The 26,369-nt window shown below is 40.9% G+C and overlaps 1 protein-coding gene across 1 annotated transcript in view; it reads left to right on the forward strand.

Annotated features, from left to right (window-relative positions):
• PRKN (parkin RBR E3 ubiquitin protein ligase) overlaps positions 1–26,369 on the forward strand; it is a 1,259,401-nt gene that overhangs the window by 1,027,175 nt on the left and 205,857 nt on the right. The window contains exon 8 of the mRNA XM_014795395.2: positions 22,618–22,679. Coding sequence (XP_014650881.2) covers positions 22,618–22,679 — 62 coding nt within the window. The remainder of the gene's footprint in view (positions 1–22,617; positions 22,680–26,369) is intronic.

Consider the following 26,369-nt stretch of genomic DNA (forward strand, 5'->3'; position numbering starts at 1 on the left):
TACCAAACAAATACCAAAATAATAGTCATAATTTTTAAATCAATTCCTTTTGCGGATACATATTACCCTATTGGAATGAATTCTACTCATGATGCATGATGAATATAGTCGCTATATGTGAGTGTTTCATACCCACTCAGAAGTTTCATGATGACTATCATGGCGTGTTTGGGGATTTCAGAGAGTTTTAGATGCCCCCTCCCCCATGCTTCACTCAGGGAAGGAAATGGGGACCAGTAAACAGATTGGCAGCAAACTGGAGTGATGAGGGACGCTTGATGAGGATGGCTAGTGGGGATGGAGTGGCACCTGTTTAGATCACAGGATGCCACTTGTCCCAGCCACAGAAGAATGTCAGAGGGAGCAGCTTGACTAGACAGACCAAGGGAAAGGCTGTCAGAGCTCAAAGATAATGCAGATAATTTCTCCTCTGAAAGCTGGGCATCTCCTGTGACAAAGCCATTTAAGCAAAACCAAGACAAGAAGGCTACACAGCATATGGCCTCTGTTTAAGCACAACTTAAGAATTTTCAATAGAAATCTCCTTTTTAGTGTAATTTTATTGCTTTTTCCTTTATCCAGTGTAAATATCAACAAGCAGAGCAACTTAAACAGGTATAAGCAGAAAGAAGAAAATAATTATCCTATTTTCTCCACTAAGTGAAAATCACCATCAACATTGTGGTGTATGATCTTCCAATACTTTTCCAATGCATGTATAATTATTTTACCAGAACAGAACCATCATATGCGTGCTGGTTTGTAATGGGATGTCTTTACTTAACACCATATCATAAACACCTGTCCTCATGATTAAATAGTCATTTACCGTATCATTCTCATGGCTGCGTCACAGTCCATCCTTGGCCTTTATATGTTGGAGTTCTCAGGGTTCAGACCTGGATCTCCTCTCTATCGCTCTCACTCCCTGACTGATCTCATCTGGTGTCTTGGCTTTAAACAGCATCTATACACAGATGACTCCTAGATGTCTCTCTATCTGGAACCTCCCTCTTGAACCCAAACTTGAACATCTAACTGTCCCCTCTACACTTGGATGGATAACAGGCATCTGAAATTTGACATATTCAGAACTGAACACCTAATACCCCTCCCCAACCCCATACCAAAACTACCTCCTCCCAGTCCCCCTGTCTCGGCCAATGACATTTTTAACCTTCCAGGTCCTCAGAACTAGAACCTTGCCGTCATCTGTGATTGTGCGCTTTCTCTCACACCCAGTGCAGTGGATCAGCAAATCCTATCAATCTGTCTTCAAAGCATATCCAGATTCTGACCAATTCTCACTTCCTCCCCCTACCACCCTGGTCCAAGCCACCATCATCTCTCACTTGGACTAGGGTTGTAGCTTCCTAGCTGGCTCTGCCTCCATCGTTGCTCACTGCAGGCTATTTCAACACAGCAGCCGAAGTGAATTTTTAAAAAAGTAAAACAGATCATGTGTCTCCTCTGCTTAAAACCCACCAGTGCCTTCCCATCTTAGTAGTAGTAACAGCCTAAATCCTTACAAATGGCTTAAAAGGCCCTGCATGATGGGAGGGAGGACCTCTTTTTTTGCATACAACTCCATTCTCTGTTACCCATTCTGCCCATGCCCACTGGCCTCCTCCATGTCTTTTTAACACACTTTTCCTTCTCTGGGCACTTGCATTTGCTGTGGCTTTTGCCTAGACCACCCTTCCCCTAGATAGCCACATACCGTATAGTCTGCTCCCTCACTCCCTTCAGGTAACACCTTATTGGAGAGGGTTTTCCTAACCACCCAGATAAAATCATCCCCCATTCACCGTCACTGCTATTGTTTTGCATAGCACGTATTAACACTTGACATTCTGTTATTTACTTGTCTGCTCTCCCGCATAGAATGTAAGTATCATGAGGGCAGGGGCTTTTCTGTTTTGTCCACTGCTGTATCCTCAGGACATAAAACAACGCATGACAATGAATATTGGTTGAATGAATGAATTGCCCAATTGGTTGACTAAGTATATCCAGATTTTTTCTCCTATAAATATGCCTTCTCTTCCTACTTAAAAACTACAATATGTAGGGCCTGCCCGGTGGCATAGTGGTTAAGTTCAAGCACTCTGCTTTGGTAGCCCCAGGGTTTGCGGGTCCAGTCCAGGGCGTTGGACCTACACACCACTCATCAAGCCATGCTGTGGAGGCGTCCCACATACAAAATAGAAGAAGATTGGCGCAGATGTTAGCTCAGGGACAATCTTCCTCAAGCAAAAGGAGGACGATTGGCAACAGATGTTAGCTCAGGGCCAGTCTTCCTCACCAAAAAAAAAAAAACCAACAACCTATAATGTGAATAATGTTGAATAGTAAAAAATATGGAGGATGAGTTATTTCGTTTTAAATCTTCCCCCGATAACTGTTAATGAATAACATGGTTAATAGTAGCCTGGATAATAAGATGAGACAGGTGGAGAAAAATTCCTCTGCTTAAAAGAAGTGTATTTTCTGAAAACTTTTCTTTCATGAATCCAAAGTGACTAAGAGTATCTGAACTCACAATCTTCACTGCATAGTGTGTGGATGGGTGCATCAAAGTCTCCCTTCTTGCTGATAGATTGGCTATTAGACATCTATTTTCCAAGTAGACCGGCTTCATCTGTGGTAAAGCCCAAAGTCAGTGATGAAACCTGAAGCATAAAAAGGAATCCCTGTATGTTGGCGCTCACTAGCTTAACACGGCTTCAACACCCTCTACGCTAACAGTCAACAGTCACACTTTTCCATCCCTCTCCTTGAAGTCCTCAAACAAAATCCCAGCCTTCTGAATCAACATCAGTTGTTGGCCAAGGATTCCATTTTTCCCCCATTTCTTCAATCATGCTTCCTATCTCTTGCTCATTATTGATGGCATAGACACCCAGCGCTTTTCACATAATCCATAAATCAGTCTCTAGTTCCTGTTGTCCAATGACTCAGCCCTCAGACTGGTGCAACGTTTGTCATTTTCTTACTGTCTTCCATTTTGACACATTATCTCTCTTTTCAGATGACAGATTTCATGGGCTTCGTCTCTCCCAACACTTCCAAAAAAAGAGGACGTGATAGTTAATTGACATTTGTAAATTCAACAAACTTTACAATAACCAACACACAAACACAGAAAATACAGTGGAGACCAACAATTTGTGAACTTAGACCAAGATGACAGCACAAAAGTAGGAAAACCGCCTCTTGGATGAAGCTAGAGTTGACAGGCTTTCTCACTAGAGTGGCTTTATTCAAACCTATGACAGTTCTGAGAGTAAAAGTTGGTACATATAAGAACTTCTAAAAGGACAATAGCAGATGGATGAAGGTTTTTAGCAGGATGATCTTTAGCTTTGAAACACTGACTATATCAGAATCTATTAATTTTCATTTTCAAGTTGACAAGTGCTTAAAGCAGATAATCTATAAGCCATTTTCTTATGGAGGAGTACGAGGCAGAATGGCTGGATTTAACCGTCTGGAGTTGCTTATTCTTAGGCCGTGGTGCAGTTGTCTGGGCAGCACGTGGGAGGCTAATGGACTCCAGTCTTTGCCAGCTGTTGGTGTGGTAACCGGAAACTTGCTAAATCTGTTAGAAGGACCTCGTCATCTCTGTGTTTTAAAGGTGCCTGGTTGAATGCTTGTGAATGCTGTACTTCAAAATATGAATTGCAAATTGGAGCTCCATTGGTCTAACTCTGCTGACAGATGAGAATTACTCATATTTAGTCATTTTGGCTAATTAAAATAAAGAATGATTACTAATTTTCATGTGGGAAAATGTGAAGATGTGGGCAATCAAACCATGGTATAATTAACAACATAGCTGGAGCTGCATGGTTTTTTTGCCCATCATAGAAGCTGTTATTTGTCCTTTAAATTGGATTTTTGGTTTTATTTTATCTTATCTCTTTTGAATGTATCTCACATCAGTGTACAAAATTTAAATATCTGAACTATGGAAAAGTGATGAATCTAAGCAGCAGTACTTAGAGTGCTTAAAAAATTATTATTTTGTTTTGTTTTTTAGAATTTGAAATATGCCTTTCAGTAATGAATGCAATTATGCCCAGACTAAGATGAATAAAAGAAACAAAATGCATAGCACTAGAGTAACAAGGGAAATTACCGAAATAAATTTAAAATACAAAACATCAGAAGCAGAATACCGGTAAATACTTGTGAAAATATAAACTCTTTTCTGTCCTCCTCCCCCATCCCACTTTATCCCCTAAACGATCTCTCCATCTCATCTTTAAGCCCCCATTAGAATTGTACCAGTTCCTAAAGTCCAATTACATTTATTTCTTTAACATTGTTTTGGATATTATTTATTATTTGGATATTATTATTTAGTAGTGCCTAAATACGTCCCAAGGAAGTCTATTTTAAAGAACACGGGGCCGGCCCCATGGCTTAGCGGTTGGGTGCGCTCGCTCCGCTGCTGGCGGCCCGGGTTCGGATCCCGGGCGCGCACCGACGCACCGCTTCTCCGGCCATGCTGAGGCCGCGTCCCACATGCAGCAACTGGAAGGCTGTGCAACTGTGACATACAACTATCTACTGGGGCTTTGGGGGGAAAAAATAAATAAATAAAAAAAAAATTTAAAGAACACATTCCATGGCAAAGGGTAGGGTTCAAAAATAAATACTGAAAGTTTCCAGTTTATAAACAGGGCATGTTCCATAAACTTGTGTGCACATAAATTTTTTGGGACTTAGAATGCATTTACCCTAAAGAAGCCTCATTAATTTAACCATGATAATTAGTTAACCAGCTGACCTACAAAAGCCTATTTAACCAAGCTTTATCTGATGTATGTGATCTGTCTCCTTTTTGACTGGATCCACTCATGGATTACAATCCCTTGGGTTCTCTTCCCCTATCATGTTAACTAGACATTGACATGCTCATTTGGGTAAACCAACCACCACCACCTATGGAAAAAGGGAATTCAGAATCACTCTCCATTACCTCCTCCTTTCCCTTCTCACCTTTCAACCAAGAATGAACTTTTCTTTTGGGTCAGTGATTTTTCTTTTTTTTTTATGGAGGTAACTAGTTTATAACGTTATATAAATTTCAGGTGTACATCATTATATTTCAGTTTCTGTGTAGACTACGCCGTGTTCACCACCCAAAGTCTAATTACCATGCATCACCGTACACATGTGGCCCAATAAGGGGTTAATACCTAAAATATATAAAGAATTCATAAAACTCAACAACAACAACAAAAAACCTAATTAAAAAATGGGCAGAGGATCTGAACAGACATTTTTCTGAAGAAGATATACAGATGGCCAACAGGCTCATGAAAAGGTGTTCAACATCACTAGTTGTTAGGGAAATGCAAAAGAATGAGCTTTTGAGAGCAGCAGGAGGAGAGAGCGGTGGATTGGGATCACTTTTCACTCTGAGAGCCTTGCAGCCCCAGTGGACACTCGTATGTATTGACTGTTCAAATTAAATTTATAATCTGAGGGATGCTGGACAATGAAAACACCCGCCCTCTGGAAATCTAAAGTCAAAAATATTCAAAATATAGGTCAGTAACAGAAGAAGAGTTTTATAAATACAGAGATGTAGGCAAAGTACCAAGAATATACACACTGAGAACAATTTTCTAATTTTTTAAATTGTTTTGACATCATAACAACATAAAAATGAGAAAACATGTTTTTAATTTTTTGTTGCTACATTTTTTATCTTGCCTTTCATATATTCTGTGTCAATTCTCCCAAAGGACCACCAGAAAGTCTATTGATCCAGCAGAGCAGCGTTTATTAGATCTGCTGTAGTGAGAGACCCCACCACGTTGACAGTTGTAGGGCTCTTACAGAAAGGAGTGGTAATGATTTATAAGGTTGGGGATCTAGGCTCGAGTGGTCGAAGCAGGTCTTTCAGGCAGGGAACTGATTGGAATTGAGCAAGATTCATGACCTAATAGTTGGACACAATGAGACAAGGTTTTTGAAGGGAGCTCTGATAAGAAAACTGTTGACTGATACGTGAGCCATTGCCCAGGTGAGCAGTCTATTGTCCTGTTAAAGGAGATGGCTGCTCAGGTGAGCAAACTGTCTGGTTAAATCATTTGTAGGAATTTCTTGAAGCAAACAGTGAAGTTATTTACTGCATTACAGCTTATCTTCCAAGGCAGGATTTTTCTGGAACAATTAGGTCTCAGTTCTTGGCCCCAGTATTTACACTGCACAGATGCAGGTGGTTTCAGTTCTCATCTGCACCCAGACAGCTGTGTGGTTTCCCTGTGAACACTTGGTGCTTCCAGCCTCAGGCCTTTGATCCCATCCCTTTACCTTTTTTTTCTTTTTCTTTTCTTTTTAACATCTCCTTCTTGATTGCTCTCTGCACCTGGCTGATTCTTAACTCACTTCCTAGAAGTCTTTGCTTAAATGTCATTTTCTCAACCAGAAATATTCTGAACACTTTATTTAAAGTTATCCCACCCTGCTCTTACCCCCGTTATGCTATTTTTTCTTTTTGACGTAGTGCTCATCACCTTCTAAAATATTTTATAACGGGGGCCGGCCCCGTGGTGCAGCAGTTAAGTGTGCGTGCTCTGCTGCTGGCGGCGCGGGTTCATGATCCTGGGCGTGCACCCAAGCTGCTTGTCAGGCCATGCTCTGTCGGCGTCCCATATAAAGTAGAGGAAGATGGGCACGGATGTTAGCCCAGGGCCAGTCTTCCTCAGCAAAAAGAGGAGGATTGGCATGGATGTTAGCTCAGGGCTGATCTTCCTCACAAAAAAAAAAATAAAATATTTTATAATTTACCTACTTATTAGTTTATTTTTATTGTCAATCTCCCCTTTAGAATGCAAGCTCCAAGGAGAGATTTTTGTCTGTTTTCATTTTTCCACTAATGTGACCCAGTGCCCTAAGAGTGCCTGGCACAAAGCGAGCGCACAATGGGTACTTGTTGAATGATTTTGTCTCTTCTCCTATTGGTGATCATTTCAGATGTTTTCTTTTGTCGCTGTTATTACAAAAATGTTGCGGTAACATTGTAAATATCTTGTAAATATCTCCTTATGCAACTGTAAGTTTCTTTCTGGTCTACACCTGCAAGTGAAATTGCTAGGTGAAAGATGACTATCTTCAAGATTAACTGGTTTAGGATGTCTTGGACTCATCAAGTATTGGCTGTTGGAAAGGAATGCATAAATAATCCTTTATGGACATAATTATTTATTAAGATAAACTTGGTTTTATTTATCAAAGTGATAATGCTTTGAATTTGACTATGTAAAGTCCTACTGCTGATGTTGAATGCAATTGCTCAGTCAAGATGTCTCAGTGAATTTTCCATGGATACTATTAATGCCTGGCTCTCACACTAATTCAGAAATGGCTACTTCAGCAAAGTGCATAGAGACCCTAATCAACCTGGCTTAACTGGAGTGGAAAGGAGCCCATCAAACCCACTCTGCAGATGTGCCCTGCCCTATTTTGGCTTGTGATTAAAAGTAGTTGTTCAGTGTTTTGCTGCATTGTCTTTGATCACATTGAATCATCACTTATTTTTGATGCCTTTTCATCGTTAGCTGGTTTCTTTTTCAAAGTTGTACTTTGGGGGAAAATAGAAGGTAACTGTAATTTTCAAGCCTACATTAGGGATTCTAAGCTATAGCCAAGAGAGAAATTAATCCTCAAAGTGCATCACACCAAACAGCAGCAATCTGCAAATTGCAGATTATTTGTGTCATGTGGCCAGTGCCAGTAGAACATCACAGAGCTGAAATCCATTTCAACTTTTATCCCAAGCCTGGGTGCTCACGGTTTTCCATTGAACCCAAAGGATGTCACAATTGCCCCTGAGATGATTTGCAAGGAAATTAAAAGAAAAAATAGTGATTGAAGACTCTTGTGGTAAAAACCACATTAAAAAATGCTTTTCAATGGAATGTATTTTCCAAATGAGTTTCCCCTACTTCCCAGCATGGTTTATTGAGGAAATTCAGCAAAAGCTTTCTGAAAAAGTTGTAGTTCAGTTAATCCCCTGAAGGTTTTTTGTTTTTTGGGTTTTTTCAATAGCTCTCAGTGACTTTGTGGAAAAAATCCACAACTTTGTAATGCGTTTTCCTGAGGAGATTCTCAATTAGATTGTAAAATAGTCTTCATAGTATGGGGACAGAACGAAAGTAAATGTTGATTGTAGATACTAATTGAAATAAAAATCCCAGTTTCAAAGTTATCCTTTAAAAAAAGTAGAAATCAATTCTGTCTTCATATGCTTTTTAAAATGTTTCCTTATTCATTTTTAATACCAAGCAGGCAACTTATTTTTATTTACAGTGAGCTCAGGTTTTCAGAAAGCAGTTGTAAGAGATAAGTGAGGAATTTCATAACTGGGAAAAACCAATAGAAGAACACAAATCTAGGAGGATATCATCAAGATAAGCCCGGAATCAGATGAAATTCTAATTTCAATGACCAAAGACAACAAAACAGGCTTTTAAAGTTGAGTCAAGGACAAGAAAAAGTAGAGAAATGACTGAGAGAAGAACAGGCCCTCATTGAAGAAGACAGCATCATGTTAACAGGTGAAAAACTACCCAATTCCTGTTTTTCCCATTTTCTTGAGCAAAGAGAATGTTTCCCATGTTAGAAAGGACAGAACAAACAATTTTAGGAGGAACTTGTGCATAAGAAAAGTGAGAACAGAACAAGGAACACGCAAATATTTTTTTTGTGTGTGAGGAAGATCAGCCCTGAGCTAACATCTATTGCCAATCCTCCTCCTTTTTTTTTCTCCCCAAAGCCCCAGTAGATAGTTGTATGTCATAGTTGCACATCCTTCTAGTTGCTGTATGTGGGATGCGGCCTCAGCATGGCCGGACAAGCAGTGTGTTGGTGCGGGCCCAGGATCCGAACCCGGGCCACCAGTAGCCGAGCGTGCACACTTAACTGCTAAGCCACGGGGCCAGCCCGGAACACACAAATATTTTAAGTGCTGTTAGATCTCCAAACAATGCTACAGATAATCTCAGAGTTACTGCCAGGCATCTTTGAGTTACCACAAAGAAAGAACAATCCGAGGCCAGAGTTCTGGAGATGGATTTTTTTAACTTTTCAAAATGAAGAAAGATTAAATCTCAAAAATTGAAAAGCAATGAGTTTGGCATCAGTTTCAGCCATCAACTACCAAAAAAAAACAATATTGTGAGCACTTGTTAAGGTATATGTACTTATTAAGAGCCAACTTGGACTGAATGTAGAAGAAGTCGTGAGTGAGGCATGGGATGTGCTCACTGTGAAACTTCCTGACTTGAAAGTGATTGCTGGATCCTGGGGTGCAAATGTTGAGCTGGCACTGGAGACAAGTGGAGGCAGAAGGCACACGTAGGGGTTTTGTTGAAGCAGTCAAGCAACTGTGGGGGGGAAGAATTAGAAATAGAACAACGATGGGCTGAAGAGGGAGCCCACGTTTGGATGACAGGAAGAGGAAGGAAGGGGCAACAAAGAAAATGGAGCAGCAAAGGAATGGGGAAAAGAATAGTGAGGGTGGTGGGCTGACCTAATGCCAGATACTACAAGGAGATGAAAGGGACAGGACTGGGCAAGGGCCATTGGCAGTAAGTACTCAACTAAGCAAAGAGGCTTTGCTCTGGGACCCTGTCTGTTCTCCCCCCATAACTATCCCCATAGGATCCCACAGGACCTGAGCCCTGCCTGGGTTCCTGGATTCCTGGGATTCAGAATTTCCTGCACAAAGGACCCCGAGACTCTTAACTGGCTCTGTCTTCCTGAAGGCAATGGCCAAGGGGTAACTCATGGTGGGTGGCTGAGTGGTGAAGCTTGGACCTATGGGCTGCAGCATATAGGTGAGTGAGAGGCCCTTCAAGGAGATAAGAGTCTGGAAGTAAGAGGAGGGGAAGGGCCAGGGACCGAGTCTGGCTGTGCCAGTCGAGCCACATTCAAGAGCAGACCTCCAAGGGGTCTGCGAGTTCTAATGCAGATCCTCATGCAGGTGTATTTGTCAAAGTAGAAGGGTGAAACTTTTTTTAACAGTTTTTCAGATTGATTTATACCTCTTAAATATTCAGACACCATATGTTGTTACACTTTCCCTGGGCCAATAAGTTAGGTGGCTGTTCTAGGGTTAGGCCTAGCTGTTGGGTCCTGAATTCAGAGTGGGCATTATAGAACACTTTATCAGTAGGGTGGGCGGAAACCTACCCATATGACGTTAACGGTAAAATGAGGAAGTGAATGTAGCAGGTGTGAGAACTCTCACCACAAAGTCTGACCTTGCAAACAAAGAGAAGACCTCTCTAAACCTTCTTGGAATGAAGCACCGTAAAATCACAGATTAGGTCTGTCTCCTTCCCTCGGGCTCCCCAGCATCTGGTCAAGTGTCTGACACTAAACACATGAGTGAATGTGGCAACAACAAATAAACAGGAGACATCCCGAGTACCACATTTGAGCAGGGATATTGCCTACTACAAGGTCAAATCTAAGAAGAGAGAGAAAGGAGACAAATGTCTAGATACTTCCTATAAATTTTCATATATATTACAGATTATTTCAGGCAAATGGGTGTTTGCCTCAGGAAAAAGAAGCTTAATAAAGATTTAAAATGATAGGATATAATCTCTATCACTCCAACCCTAGAACTAGTATCGAGAAAGATCCTTCTAATAAGAATGCTTCATTATTAGAATAGAATTCTTTAGCTGACCCCTGACCCCTGTCACTGGGAGTCTTGAGACAGAGTCTATAATGCAATCTGTCTGGGAAGTTATAGAAGGGAATTTTGTACTAAGAGAGAGGTTGGTCTGGAGAGAGTAACAGACAACAGTTCTTTAAAAACTAGGATATTTTTGTTCTTTAATATATGACTATGTATTACATAAATCTATCTTTAATCGTTGAAGAAATTAAATACCAGCAAGTCCATAAAATTTAAGAATTAGATCTGATTGTCATTAATATAAACAAAGTCATCAGATTGCATTTGGCAGTTGTGTGGCTGTCTTGAGGAAAATATTTTGACATTTCCACAGTGGGCTCAGTGATTGGCTGTCGGGGAAGCCCCAATCTAAACCATCCCAGCAGACCTGGCCTACGTCTTCCTTTGATAACAGAGCTCTACTCTTGCTGAAAATTAGCTTTATTTTGACGAGGCCAGTAAGAATTGGAACTTTCAAAGAACTCTTGCTTGCTTGAATAGTGGTATACTAATATTTTGTGTTTAAAAATTAAACCTGGCACTTCAAGCATAAAATAGTTCACTTCTGAGATTTTAAAAAACTGACCTTAAGGCAAATAGACGTTCTCTCACAGACCCTTAAATTAACTCTGCACTGGCTTGTAAAGTCATCTATTTGCCGATGTTCTGGTTTGTGAGAACCAGAAGGCAATGACTTTTCCCCCTTAATATATTTATTCCTTCAGCAAATATTTTTTGAATACTACTCTTGTGCTGGATGCTATGCTGGTTCCCAGGTCCTAGATAAAGCAGTGAGCAAGTCTCTGTCCTCGTGGAGCATGTGTTCAGAGCGGGAAAAGCAGATATTAACAAATAATTACATAGTTAATGGAAACTGTGATAGGCGCTACACACGTGGGCCCTCAAAATACTTTTTTATTCAATTTAATTAGTTGTCATTGATGCGAGCTTTATATGTGTGCCAACACATTCACATTGAATGTATTCTTTTTTGGGGAGTACAATGATATACAGTATAGCTGTAAAGACTGGCTCTACCACCAAAGAAAGCCTGTGTTCATAGTCCCTTCATATTCATTTTTTATAATCACTCCACGATGAATACTTTTAACCTCTGAAATTCTGTTTTGCTTTTGTTTTTTTGTTGTGCATAGATTTCTGATGTCTCTACAGTAGTATATTTTCTCCCCTAAACACAAGAAGTGTGCTCACGTTAATCAGACTGATCTTATTAGTTTGACAGTTAAAAAAATGTTGTATGTGAAATTCTGAACTTGTGTCCTTTTTATACGCAAAATCTAACATCCATTTTTGTTAAACCACCGTCGCAGGGCAGAAGGTCCTTTGCAGTGCGTAGAGTCTGGGATTTGGAGGTAGAATTTCAAGGTAGAATTGTCAATTACTCAGCTCTGTCATTTGCTTCACTTATTACCTGGGTGACAAAGGCAAGTCACCTTGAAGATTACAAAGCAGCTACAAGTAGAAAACAGAGCCCCTTGCCCCTACGTCCCAATAAAAAACAGATCAGTTCTGGTTAAACAGAATTACAAGTCGTCAGTTCTCTTCTTTGACATCTTTGTGGAATATTTGTTTTTAAACCACAGCTTGTTTGCCATAATCACCCATCTGTTGATTGTATACTCAAGTGATGCCCTTACTATGCGTTACGGCTGGCTCAGAAGGCTAAACAGAAGGTATATTAAGCAGTTGCTAACTGTCCCTTTTGTCAGAAATTTGAGTTAGTTTCCTTTTTGTGTGTTTGGATAAGTGGATGTGTTTGTGGATCTGGGGCTTAAGTTATTTTTATTATTGCTTCTGTTAATTCACTTTGTAAGTGTAAGTATGTAAATGATGCAATGTGAAATGACCATTGGGATTTAAAAATACTTCAGTTCAAAGGTAAAAGTATGTCATAAAGCTTTATTATATCAAATAAAAATATCAAATTGTTTATTAATCATTTTATATTATTGTAGTTGAGTAAATGAATAAATGAATTAATAAAAAGGCAAAAAACTTGAAGCCTTAAATGTATACTAACCATATTTTTCTAAGCATACATGATCTGATCATATGTACATATACATATATGTATATAAATGTATACACATTATATACATATATATGTACAGACTTACTAATCTATTATCATAAATAAATCTCAATTATTTAATTAGATACTGGATTCCTTTAGCAAAACTGGTCTCTAAATATCGAGGATTCAGGGGGCTGACCTGGTGGCTTAGTGATTAAGTTTGCACACTCTGGTTCAGTGGCCCAGGGTTCGTGGGTTCAGATCCCAGGCATGGACCTACACACCACTCATCAAACCATGCTGTGGCGGCATCCCACATACAAAATAGAGGAAGATTGGCAACAGACATTAGCTCAGGGCCAATCTTCCTCACCAAAAAAATGAAAAATAAAAAAAATAAATAAATATTGAGGGTTCATGAAAAACGGTACTTCTGAGACAGCAGCAGAGCAACCATTTCAAGTACAGTCTCACAAGTACTCCTGCACTCCAGAGATCCTGAAAATAGCACCTACCAGTCACTAAGAGCCTAATGTACAAGGAACCGTACTAGGTAACGGATATACATAGATACCCATACACATCATTTACAACCACCCCATAAGTGAAATCTTCTTACTCCCTTTTGTGTTTGTTTGTTTGTTTTGCTGAGGGAGATTCACCCTAAGCTAACATCTGTGCTAATCTTCCACTATTTTGTATGTGGGTTGCTGCCACATCGTGGCCACCAAGGAGTGGTATAGATCCACGCCCAGGAACTGAACCCAGGCTGCCAAAGCGGAGCACAACAAACTTAATCACGAGGCCACAGGGCCAGCCCCCTTACTCCCTTTTTTACAAGTAGAAAATGAAAGTTTTAGAGCTAACACCATATCTTTGGCCCCAGATAACACAGCTAGTTAGTGGTGGAGATGAACAGTCCCTTCATTTCCTTCTCCTCTTCTTGCTTCGTCATTGTTTCCCATTTCCTCCTGGGCTGGGTACCTGGGAGTGGGGGAGGGTGGGCCAGGCTGGGACAGAGAGTACCCTCCACCCTCACATGCAGGATAAAGAGATTGTAGAATCCACCTAATGAGAGAAAGAGAAGCAGGGGGCTAACAGGACAATGACAACCAGGAAAATACATGCATCTTGTCTGGACGCTGGTCTTCCTTTCCCAGGCGTGTTTGGGAAGGACTCTGTGTCCTGATGAGCATGTCTATGCCTCACATATTTTTCATTTTATACACATTCTTCATTCACAGAGGTGTTACCATTTAGCACATTCTTTCAATCCAGCTAGATTTGTAAAGTCTTCGCAAGCAGTATTATACTTCTTTTCCTTCTGTATCGCACCAAAAACAGTGCTGGACACAACACTGATGTTTAGGTTCATTTCCTCGGCCATTTTTTTCAAGGAAAGACTTTAATAACAAATTAAAATGCCTAATGTAGCATATATTATACTATTCACTGTTTCTCAACCTAAAACCATTGTTTAATATGGTTTCCAAGTAAGTTAGGGATTCAGATTTGCCCTCCCAAGACAAGTAATGGTTTTACCTTCTAATCCAGACCAGACTAGACAGGAGTGGTCATGTCCCCATGACATCAACTTCGAAACCCACCATGCGAGAGAGTCTCAGGGCTTTTACTTGGTAAATCACCTGCTAAAGTCAACAAATTATTGAATTTCTTTCCTTCTATATATATAATATGTGGTGGAAATGATTCAACATCTAACCTTTATTTCTTGTTTTGTCTTTCTTTAACCACTCTGATAATCTCTGTTTTTTAATCAGTGTATTTAGATGATTCCATTTTTTAGTAGTTGCCCTAAGGTTTACAATATATATTTTAACTAATCTAAGTCCACTTTCAAAGATCACTAGAACAAAGAATATGTGTGGTGCAGATACCTTATAGCAGAATATTCCCAATTCCCCCTTTGAATCCTTTGTGATATTGCTGTCATTCATTTCACTTATATATATACTATAATCACCCAATACATTGCTACTATTAGTACTTGAAATTTATCTCTCAAATCAATTAAGAATAAGAGAAATAAAAGATCTTGTTTTACTTTCATTTATTCCTTCTTCAACTGTCTTCCTTCTTTACATAGATCCAAATTTCTGACCTTTACTTTCTTTACATAGATCCAAATTTCTGTCCTTTTCTTCTACCTGAAGAATTTCCTTTAACATTTCTTGCAGGGCAGGTATACTGGCAATGAATCCCCTCAGTTCTTGTCAAAGAAAGTCTTTACTTCACTTTTGAAAGGATAATTTTGCTGGATGTAGAATTCTAGGTTGGTGGCATTTTTATTTCAACATTTTAAATATTTCATTCTACTTTCTTCTTGAATGCATGTTTTCTGATGAGAACTTTTCTGTAATTCTTATCTTTGTTTTTCAGTACAGTGGTTTTTTTTCTCTGACTTCTTTCACAATTCTCGCTTTGTCTTTGGTTTTCTGCAAAATCAAAGATATGGTTATACTTAGATGTGGTTTTTGGATATTTATCTTGCTTGGTGTTCTTTGAGCTTCCTGGACCTGTAGGGTGGTGTCTGTCATTAATCTCGCAAAGTTCTCAGCCATTGTTACTTCAAATATTTCTTCTGTTCCATTCTCCCTTTCTTCTCTTTCTGGTACTCAAATTATATGTTACCTCTTTTTAAATTGTCCCACAGTTCTTGGATGTTATGTTCTAATTTTTTTCATTCTTTATTTTTCTTTTCTTTGCATTTCAGTTTAAGGAGTTTCTTTTGACCTTTCTTCAAGCTTACTGATTCTTTCTTCAGCCATGTCAAGTCTGTTGACAGCTCATCAAAGGCATTCTTCATTTCTGTTACAGTTTTTGATTTCTAGCGTGTCCTTTTAATTCCTTCTTAGAGTTTCCATCTTTCTGCCTACATTACCCAACTGCTCTTGTATGTTGTCTACTTTTTCCATTAGAGCCCTTAACAACTTAATCACAGTCATTTTAAACTCTCTGTTTGATAATCCCAATATCTATATCATACCTAAGTCTGATTCTGATGCTTGTTTTATCTCTTCACACTGCATTTTTCTTGCCTTTTGGCATGACTAGTAAGGAGGAAGAGGAGAGGAGAGTAAGAGTAATTATTGATGAAAGTTGGACATGTTATATGGAATAATAGGAACTGAGGTGAGTAGGCCTTTAATGTGAGGATATATGTCAAATACCTAGGAGTTGGGCTATGTTTAATATTTGCTGAAGTTGAGGGTACCATAGGTTTCAAATCCTCTAGTTTCCTTGATTTTTGTCTCTCTTCTCGACTTTGGGCTTCCCTACTTACTCTTCCTCAGAGAGAATCTGTGTCTTGCAGCTCTTCAGCTTCTATCCACTGTTATTTTACTGGGGTTCTGTTGGTATGGTGGTAAAGTTAATGGGGGGAGGTGTTCTATAGTCTTCCAATTAAGTCTTAGTCTTTTAGTTGGTCTGGTTCTTTGGGCTGTGACCTTCACAAGCATTTCTCCAGTGGTATAGGGATTTTTTCCCCTGCCTCCTACTCTCTCCCATGCATGCAGCGTTCTCAGTCTGCTTCCTTGAAGCTTTTACTCCTGTTGACTCTTTTCCTCTATTTAGTGGGACAGGCTGGAGTCAGAGGAATGCCCCTCTCCCATAGCTCTGGGGTAGGTGCTGGCAAAGTCCTTTCCCCTGGAGAGCAGAACTTCACTATGGAGAAGGCTCTGGACATATTTCCCAATAATTACTCCTCCCCTCCTCCTGCCAGAGCCACAAGGGGATCTTCACCTTAAGGACCTGGTGGGGTTCTTGAAGGTAAAGGTCAGGAAAATCTCTAGGACCTCGGGCCCCTAGAGTTCCTCACTCTCACACTAGTCCATGCCCAGCTTCCAGCAATTCATCAAAATTTCTGCTTAAGTGTTCCTACCAGTTTATGGTTCCAGTGGCTTTTGCTCCATATAAGCAGATCTCGTTGTGACTTGCTGGATTTGCCTATCTCTCCACATTCCGGTGGTGCTTTGCCCTGTGACATCAGTTCTCTGATGGGTCCAAGAAAAGTTGATTTTCAGTTTGCCAAGATTTTTCTTGTTGTAAGGATGGGAATAATAACTTTCAAGCCCTTTACATGTTAGAGCTGAAAAAAGAAGTCCTGACCTTTATTTCTTAAGACAATAGATCATGTAGCAATTGTTTCAACAAGCTACTTCCCTTTTAAATAAATGAGATCATTAGATCTGGGAATGCCATTAATATTATTAGCAATAAATTCACTTTCTAATCTTTTGTCATTCCACCTTGCTTTCACATACATTCAAAACTGCTGTCTGAAGTAGACATTATGATTATTCTTGATAAAGGATTTGGCATTTAGAGTAACTGATTTATTCAAGAATAGATAGTTGTTGCAGAATCAGAGCTTCAACCCAAGCCATGATGACGATAACTTTGTTTTTTTTTTTTGGTGAGGAAGATTGGCCCTGAGCTAACATCTGTTGCCAATTTTCCTCTATTTGCTTGAGGAAGATTGACCCTGAGCTCACATCTGTGTCAGTCTTCCTCTACTTTGTATATGGGATGCCGCCACAGCATGGATTGATGAGTGATGTGTAGGTCCGCACCCGGGATCCAAACCCGTGAACCCCAGGCTGCCGAAGCGGAGCAGAAGAACTTAACCACTATGCCACCAGGCCAGCCCAAACAATAACTTGTTTTAAAAGGCATTAAACCCCCAGTTTTGGTATTTACCTTCTGTAATCCATACCTCCAGTTGCTGTTTTCAAGTGGTAACAGTGGCTATAAGCTATTCTTTTGAGGAAATTGGTTGAAAGGAGAAACAAAGAGATAGGGTGGTAACTATATGCTGAAGGCTGGATTTTTGCTGAATTTTGAAGGGAGAGATTTAAATACATATATAGTTTGAAGTGAACAAGCCACAGAGCCGTAAACTTTGAGAAGAGAGAGTGAATGGTAAGTTACGCCTACAAGAGGTTGAGAGGGGACAGGTTAGGATGGATAAAGAATGACACTCGTTCTGAGGAGAAGGAACCTTTTCCCATTCCATCCTGGAGGAGTAGAGAGGGATAGATAGAATAGGGGGTTATGATTGGGAAGGAATATGAAGTTCAGGGATGGTACACTTGATGGTTGGCACAAGGTGAGTTCTCTGGAAGCCAAGTCTGAGGAAGAGCATGGGGGACAGATGTTTGTTGGGATCACACCTGGGAAAGGAGGCGAAGGGAGCAGGATTGGGCAGAGTAAGAAGTTAAGCTGCCATGTAGGCCCGACAAAGCCTCAGGCAGCCAGCAGGAGCTTGGGACCAGTGCTGCCCATCAGTAGCCCATGTTGGGACAAAGTAGCTGGGTGGTCCACTTCCCCCCCACCCAGTGAGCAGATTGGGGGCCCTAAGAAAAGTGTCACCTCAGATGAGGTGACTCTATGGCTGAGGAGGACCAGCATGTAGGGTGAGGTCCTCCCACAGCTTCCTCACAGCGGGTCTGGGCCCCTCGTCTCCATGTTCAGTGCAATAGCTTAACGTTTTTGGACTTGTGTCAGGTGAGGTGGTATTTTGAGAATGAAGTGTCTAGAGGCTAATTGAGAAGAATGGTGACGATTTGGAAGAGTCCCCAAGGGAGATGGGAGGGGGTGCTGGCCAAAGATAAGTGGCGGGGCAAGCTGCACCGAGGGGTCGACAAGGAGTGGACCCGAATCTGCAGTGGCACCGCTCTCAACAAGGATGCAGCTTCAGGTAGATGGCGTGAATTTCTGTTGGAAGATCTTCTAGCCCCATTTTGCTACATTCGCTGCGATTGGCAGAAGTGAAACAGGACAAGAAAAAGTAGGTGGTGGCATTCATCCAGAGCTAGATATTGGATATTAGCAAAGCAGGTCCAGTAGAAGTACAAAGGAGTCGTGGATTCTAAGCATCATTGACATATTCCCATGTGGGGTCTAAGTTGGAGAGAGCGGTGAGAGGTCAGTACAAGGCCACTTAACCAATAAAAGCAAAGCACCTGCAGGGCTGGAGGTCAGAGCTGAGGCCTCTGGGATGAGAAAAGGAGAGGAGGGTAGTAGGAGCCTTTCCCAGGTGCCATAATCACCAAGCTATGTGGGGAGTGGCCACATGGTAGATGACACTCATGGAGCACCTGCCATTGGGCAGTTTGTACAGCCAGGCGTTGTTCTAGGCATGGCTGATACAGCGGTGAGAAACAGCAAAGATCACTGCGCTTGTCCCTATGTATTTCAGCAGTGGGAGGCAGAAAATAAAGTAAATGAGGTATACAGTACGTTCAAAGATGATGAGTGCTGTGCAGAAAATACGGCAGTGATGGGGGTGTGGGGGGATGAAGATAGGCTGCAATTTCACATAGGGTGGTCCCAAACAGCCTCACTGAGAAGGTGACATTTGAGCAGAACTTGAAGGAGGTGGGGAGAGCTCCACGCAGATATGGGGCCAAGAGCTTTCCAGATGGAGGTAGTGGCATGTACAAAGGCCTGGAGACAGCAGCCTCCCTGGGGTGGTCAGCAACAGAGAAAGGTCAGCAGGCCAACGGGGCCAAAGTGCAATGAGCAAGGGAGAGAGAGGCTCAGAGATGGCAGAGGACCTCATAGGCCATTCCAAGGACCTTGGCATCTACTCTTAGTGAGGTGGAAAACCCATGGAGGATGGCATGATATCCGATGTACAAATTTAAACAGGATCCTTTTAACTGTTATCTCAATAAGAGACCCACTAACGGGCGTGAAGGCAGATGATGCTGGGTGCTGTGAGGATACGATGTGGTCAAAGTAGACAGCTGTGGCTTCAAAAGATGATCCACTGTCAGGGCCGGCCTGGTGGCGTAGTGGTTAAGTTCGTGTGCTCTGCTTCGGCAGCCTGGAGTTCGCAAGTTCGGATCCTGGGTGCAGAGCTATGCACCGCTTATCAAGCCATGCTGTGGTGGCATCCCACATATAAAGTAGAGGAAGATGGGCAGAGATATTAGCCCAGGGCCAATCTTCCTCAGAAAAAGAGGAGGATTGGCAACGGATATTATCTCAGGGCTAATCTCCCTCACCAAAAAAAAGAAAAGATGATCCACTGTCATGTGTATGTAGACCTCATGTGAGGAATTTGGATAAAACGAGAGTACACCACCACCGTTAACACCTACTTTCATATCGTCTTTAATTGGTAGGTCCTTTTTTTCTTTGTTGCCACACTATTGCATTCTGTATAACGTGTCTTGCGTTTCTAGTTTATTACTGTTAAACTGTGTCTTCACACTAAGTTTGCATCTGTCCATTTCCCACATTGATGTTCCTGTGATGAGCACACAGATACCCCTCCATGGTCCTCTTAAACATCTTGACCCCTTACAACTCTTCCCTTCTAACTGTATGCTATACCTATCCCTGTTTGTTGCGTTTTATTGCACCTGCCAGGTGTTTCAGGTAATTATCTAGTCTTCTGTTAAAGATGTTTATATTTGAGCTATCATTGGCATCAATCCTTTTAGTTATGCCTTGGGAGAATGTTAGAATACAAATTCTGAAGATAGGCTAATTTTAAATTCTGTTTCTTATTATACCTGGCATTAAAATAAGTCAAGTCAGTTTTTCTCAAATTTGAGGGATGTAAAGGACCACTGTAAAGGAAAAAAGAATCCCCTAAAACTTCTAAGGTTGAATAAAATTATTTTTTAAAATAATATTTCCTAACTATGTCTAGATATAAATTTAGATATAAATATTTTATACTTATACGACTAGAAGGTCCAACTGAAAATTTATAAATTAATTATAAATGAAAACACAAAACCAAAAGTATGCAAATTAACCCTATGAATTTAATATGGCAGAGGCTGTCATCTTACTGAAACTAAGTTGTTGCTTGGGATACAAACAGGGCCCTGACTGGTCGGCCCACCCAGGTCTTCTTATCTCAGCACACCTACGACCCTATGCTGGGTGGTGCCTGGATTCTTCTATCACTTCTCCCACTCAGCACCCGCCATACACTTGGCACTGGACCAAGGGACCCTCACGTGTCGGGAAGGCATCCCTGGAATTCTCTCTGCCTCTGTTCTTTTCTCATTGGTTTAACAAAACTAAAATATGACTATTTGCTCCCAGGAAGATTTAAAACTCAAGAACTGACATGAGGCTGAATTTCCACAGCAGTTTTTGGTTGAATTGTGGCCAACCAATGATCCATAATACACTTTGACTAATTATTTAGATGATCATCAGAATAGCAGCTCTGAAATGAACAACTTCTCAGAAAAAACCTTCAGTCTGCAAGTGTTTGTGGTCTCCAGTTGGAGAAACACAGCTCAAGTATACCTTCTAACATCAAGGATCTAGCCTTCCTTCTTTGTAGAATTGGTCGTGCCTAGGGCAGTTAATTCACCATGTTTTCCACCAAAATATTCACCTCAGGATTTTTATTTATTTTCTTGGACTATTGTCAGGTCGTGACATCACCTGTTTTCATTTTTTTAATCTTTTGTACTACCTGAGTGAACATTGATGAACCACTTTCTCAGAGCATGAAATGCTATAATGTCAAAGACTATATCAAATATGATATCAAAGACTAAAACTATGTTCCAGCATTTTACATTGTCACAGAATTTCAGAATTGGAACTAACCAGACAAATTCATCTTTAAAATGTCCTGCATAAATAGTCATTTAGCCTCTGTTTGAAAACCTCCAGTTACTGGATTGTAAGGCAATGTATTCCATTTTTAAATTAGAAATTTATTTCTATTGAACCAAAGTCTACCTGCTGTAATTTTTACCTGTTCATTTTAATCCTACCTTCTAGAATAATGCACAAATCTAATCTTTCTTGCAAAGGATAATTCCTTCACCGCTGTGAAGACAACAGTTCCCTCCTTCCTCAGCCTGCCCTCCCCCAGACGAACTTTCCACCATTCTTACATCACAATGCTGCATAACATGAGAAACAGCCCAGTGATTGCTTTGGTGCATTTTGCATACAACCCAATGTCCTTAATAGAAGATTGTGTAATCCATAGATCTTATCTCAAAGAAACAGGTTTTTATATCAATTTTGTTTCCAGATGTAATATTATGGATGACTACAAATTAATACTGTGGAATAATTCTATTAAAAAGACAGGGATGGAACACATTTTAAATGATAACTAACATGCACTGGCATATGTATATATATGTATATGAGTGATTTATTTACTTATTTCTTTTTACAATTGAAGAAAGAAAATATGAAAGCTTGAATAGGCTTTCATTGACTGGGTAGAACTAGAAGGTAATGGGCACCAAGACTATCATTGTCCTCTTCCTAGGTCCTTTCCGTAAGAGACCCTTTCCAAACTGAAATGCAGGATCTTTATGGTCTTGACCAAGCCTCCTGGAGGAATCAGGGAAGGTTCTAAACTACAGCTGAATCCCACGAAGACGGGGCGTCCACCTGTGCTATCTTCATTCTTGACTCTCAGTGTGCAGGATCCCAGCCTGGAGGGCAGGAAATAGGACGTGATAAATACGTGAAATGAACCTACACTCACCAGTTCTCCCACTCTGGCTCCGCAAAGTCCTGGCTCTATATTAGGGACAAGTAACATGCTGGGCAGAAATGACATGGTACCCTAAGGCCCCACAAAGGCCAGATCATAATCGAGAGGGGAGAAAAGGCCTGGCCAGGCTCACAAACAGCTCCTTCCTGAAGAGTCACAGTGGGGGGCCAGGCAGCAGCCTGAGCTCCCTGGGGGGCTGGGCTTTTTGGTGGTTGGTTAGAATGTGTTTTGCAGGTAGGTGAGTGTGTCCTCCCAAACAACAACACTGATTGTCAATATTCATAACTGATGTAGGAACACATTACCGCACAGAATGGGAATAATGTGTTTGTGATTAATTCTTTTTTCCACCAGCTGGCTGCCCCGACTCCTTGATTAAAGAGCTCCATCACTTCAGGATTCTTGGGGAAGAGCAGGTGAGTCAGCTTCCCAATGTCTGTGCCAGAGTGTTGTGAAAGATAGACACTAATGAGACAGTCCAGGCTCTCTCTGGGGAAGCAGAGTGTGTCTCCTGACCCTCAGTGCCCTAAAATGGGGAAGAAAGCCTTCTGGAGAGATGTGTGAGGACACTCTTCCTCTTCTATCCATCAGACCTGACAGGTTATTAATTGGGACATCTGCTATCTGCCAGAGCATTTCATCTCAGGACGCCAGCGGTGAGCAGGTACCACGTAGCAGCAGATAAGCAAACAAATAAGTGATGAGATGAATTATGCCTGAGGGATCGATCACCACAGACAGCCCTGATTTGATGTCTGTGGGTGGATGTGCAAGCTCTTTTCACCAGATTTTTGTACTTTGTGTGTATTATCTATATTTCACTACGGCAGCTTTCTCTATGGATGTGAACATGTGACTTCAATACAAAGGATGGTCCATTTAAAGGAGATTATTTAAATACTGTGTTGTGCTCAGTGAGACATGTCAGATATTAAATAGATGTGCTAAGTAAATAATTCAGGGTGTAAAATATTATATGTATATATATATATATATACACACACACACACATACATATACTTTTGACCGCTTAAAAATAAATCTCTTAATCCTTAATGGAATTACAGACTCCGTATTATTATGTTAAATCTTGGTGTCAAGTTATCCTTGAAATACTTACACCAAATAGTTGAGGACATGGTGGTTAACCTACCTTACACTCTCGTATTGACTTTTATTCCCAAGGTAGTCTTTGCCAACTCTGACCAGAGAACATGCAGATGGAAATGTGGCGGCTCAGTTCTGTCGATGAGTTTTTGGTTTGTGTGTTTTTCTTTGGTGTGAGTATGTTTCAAAGTGGGACTGCCCATTTCCAATACGGGATTAAAAACAGAAAGGGGTTAGGGCTGTCCCAGTGGCGTAGTGGTTAAGTTTGCACACTCTGCTTCAGCAGCCCGGGGTTCACAGGTTCAGATCCTGGCCACGGACCTATACACTGCTCATCAAGCCATGCTGTGGCGGCATCCCATATACAAGATAGAGGAGGATGGGCACAGATGTTAGCTCAGGGCTAATTTTCCTCAGCAAAAGGAGGAAGATTGGTGATGGATGTTAGCTCAGAGCCAGTCTTGCTCACACACACACAATAAAAGAAAACAGAAAGGGGTTAATTAGAACAGGGTAAGAAACTGGAATCATTTCTAACTCCTTGAATTAACAGGTTACAGTATACCTCCTTCATTTTTTCATGCTGCAAAGTTCCAGAATAGCATGCATGATATAATGTTTATTCAAATACAGGCAAAATCAATTATCCTCCATTGCAGGTAAGAGTTGAAAACCAACCCCCGCCCAGCACACACATTTATGAAAACACTTGTATCTCACAGCCATTTTCCTGTGAAAGCCTGAGAGAGCTTTCTTAAAGCAAAGATCACTGATTGTTACCCTGACATTTCTACTCGGATAATGGAGCCTTCTCTTCTCACTTGTACCAATATTTGCAAATTGTTTCCATATTTGTTTTACAGTCATTGGGTAATTATTAGAGAAAGAAGCCAACTGTACTCATATCCTTAGATTTGCCTAAAATTCAGGCCACTTTGCATTCTCCTAGAAATTTAATCAAAAATCAATATTACTCTGATTAGTTGTGTAACATGGCAATGAAGTGCATCACAGCAATATTGATCTTTATTTCCTGAAAGAATACATTTCCTTCCTTCATTCTTTCTTTTCATTCAGTAGATACTTATTGAGCACCTACTGTGTGCTTTATGCCCTTATTGGTTATAGTGATAAAGGACTGAAAAAGAAATCCCTATCAGGCTTCCATTCTGGTTGGGAAAACTGTGTTATGTTATACACACACAAACATGTTCAGTATATATTATGTTAGATGGTTATCATTGCAATGGAGAAAAATAAAACCAAAAAGAAGGGTAGTGAATGCTGGGGAAAGAGGTGAAATTTTATATAAAATGGTCAAGAAAAGTTCACTGAGCAGGTGATATGTGAGAAAGGACCTGAAAGGTGTGAAAGAAAGCATCATGGTGACATTTGGGAAAAGACGTTTCCAGATAAGAGGATAAGGTGAGTACAGAAGTTCTGAAGTGGCCATACCCTGACCCATTGAGAATAGTCTGGAGGCCAGTGTGACTGCAGGGGACAGAGCAAGACAAAGGGTTGTAGAAGATGAGGTGAGGTGGAAAGAGTGAGCCCAGATTGCATAAGGTGTGGTTGGAAAAAGGTGGAAAGAAACCCAGGAGAGTGTGAACTGGAAGCCAAAGGAAGAAAGCATTTCTAGGAGGAGAACTGATCATCCATCCACATGCTGATCAAGCAAGACAAGGAGGAGAATTGAGCGTTGGAATTAGAAACTGAAAGGTCGTTGGTGACCTTGACCAGTGGACCGGTGAGGGTGAAAGCCTGCCTGGATTGGGCTCATGTGAGGGGGAGAAGAGGAATGGGAGAGAGCAAATATGGATAAAATTTTTTTTTTGAGAAATTTTGCTGTAAAGGAAAACAAAGGAATGAGGTAGCTGGGAGTGGGGGATGTGGGATCAAGAAAATTTTCCTTTTTTTGGGAAAAAAATGCACCATGTTTATGTGCTTATGGGAATGATTCAGTGGAGTAATGGAGAGATTGATGATGCAGAAGAGAGGGGAGAATTTCAGGAGCAATGTCCTTGATTTGACAACTACTTGAATGTAGGCTTGGCCTGAGACAAGACTGTGGGCAACTCAACCTGGTAGCAGTGTGGAAGGCAGAATATTTATGAAGGTCATTGCTGGTTGTTCCTCTTTTCTCAGTGCACTAGGAAGCAAAGTCATCAGCTAATAGTGAAGATGAAGGAAGAGTTTTACAGAGAGAGGAAAGGATAATGAAATTGTCATTTACAAGGGTAGGAAGTTAATAAACTTAGGCGATGAAGGAATTTGGAGCAAGATCAATCAGCCTAGGTGTTTTTCTGTCATATTCAACTGCGTAGGAGCAGATGCAGAAAAGGCAAAAAGTTTGGCTTAACCAGCCATCTAAGTAAAACAAAAACAAGAGAGAGGCAAAGGAGGTGTGGGTGGACCTAAGGGAGTGAGTATAATGACTGAGGATGAGATTTCAGCTGGGTAAGCAGAGAATTGGGATGAGAGGAAAGAGGGGCAGGGAGAAGGTGGTAGGATCCATTGGTTACAGGTCCCAGTGGGTTCAAAGAATTTTTGAAGTTTGGATACTAGAAGAGTTTAGCTAGAAAAGTAGGTGTTGGCCAAAGAATGGGATACTTGACATTGAGATTGTGGAAGTGGTGCAGTCATCAGCAATGACAAGGTCAGGGGAGGACCAGGAATACTGGCAGCCGAGTTTGAGATAAAGGACAAGATGACTGCAGAAGTTGAGGTCATGGACTTGGGAAGCCAGGGTATTGGAAGTATGGCCCATGTGGACACTGAGATCTTCCAGAATTATCACCAGAGCAGACTTGGAGAGAGTTACAGAGAGTCAAGAACTGAAGCTTCGAGAAATGGGGCAGAGAAGGGGAGAGAAAGAGAGATTGAAGGAGGTGGGTATTAGTAGCTGACTACAAAAGGAGAAATAGCTCGTAGTGGAGCCTGATGGTTTGAAATTCAAAGCTGGAGGGTTTTAGAAGGAGAAAGGGAAACTATTCTCCTCG

Source organism: Ceratotherium simum, chromosome 38 (genome assembly GCF_057802395.1).
Source record: "Ceratotherium simum simum isolate JZ-2026a chromosome 38, ASM5780239v1, whole genome shotgun sequence".
Taxonomy (NCBI): domain Eukaryota; kingdom Metazoa; phylum Chordata; class Mammalia; order Perissodactyla; family Rhinocerotidae; genus Ceratotherium; species Ceratotherium simum.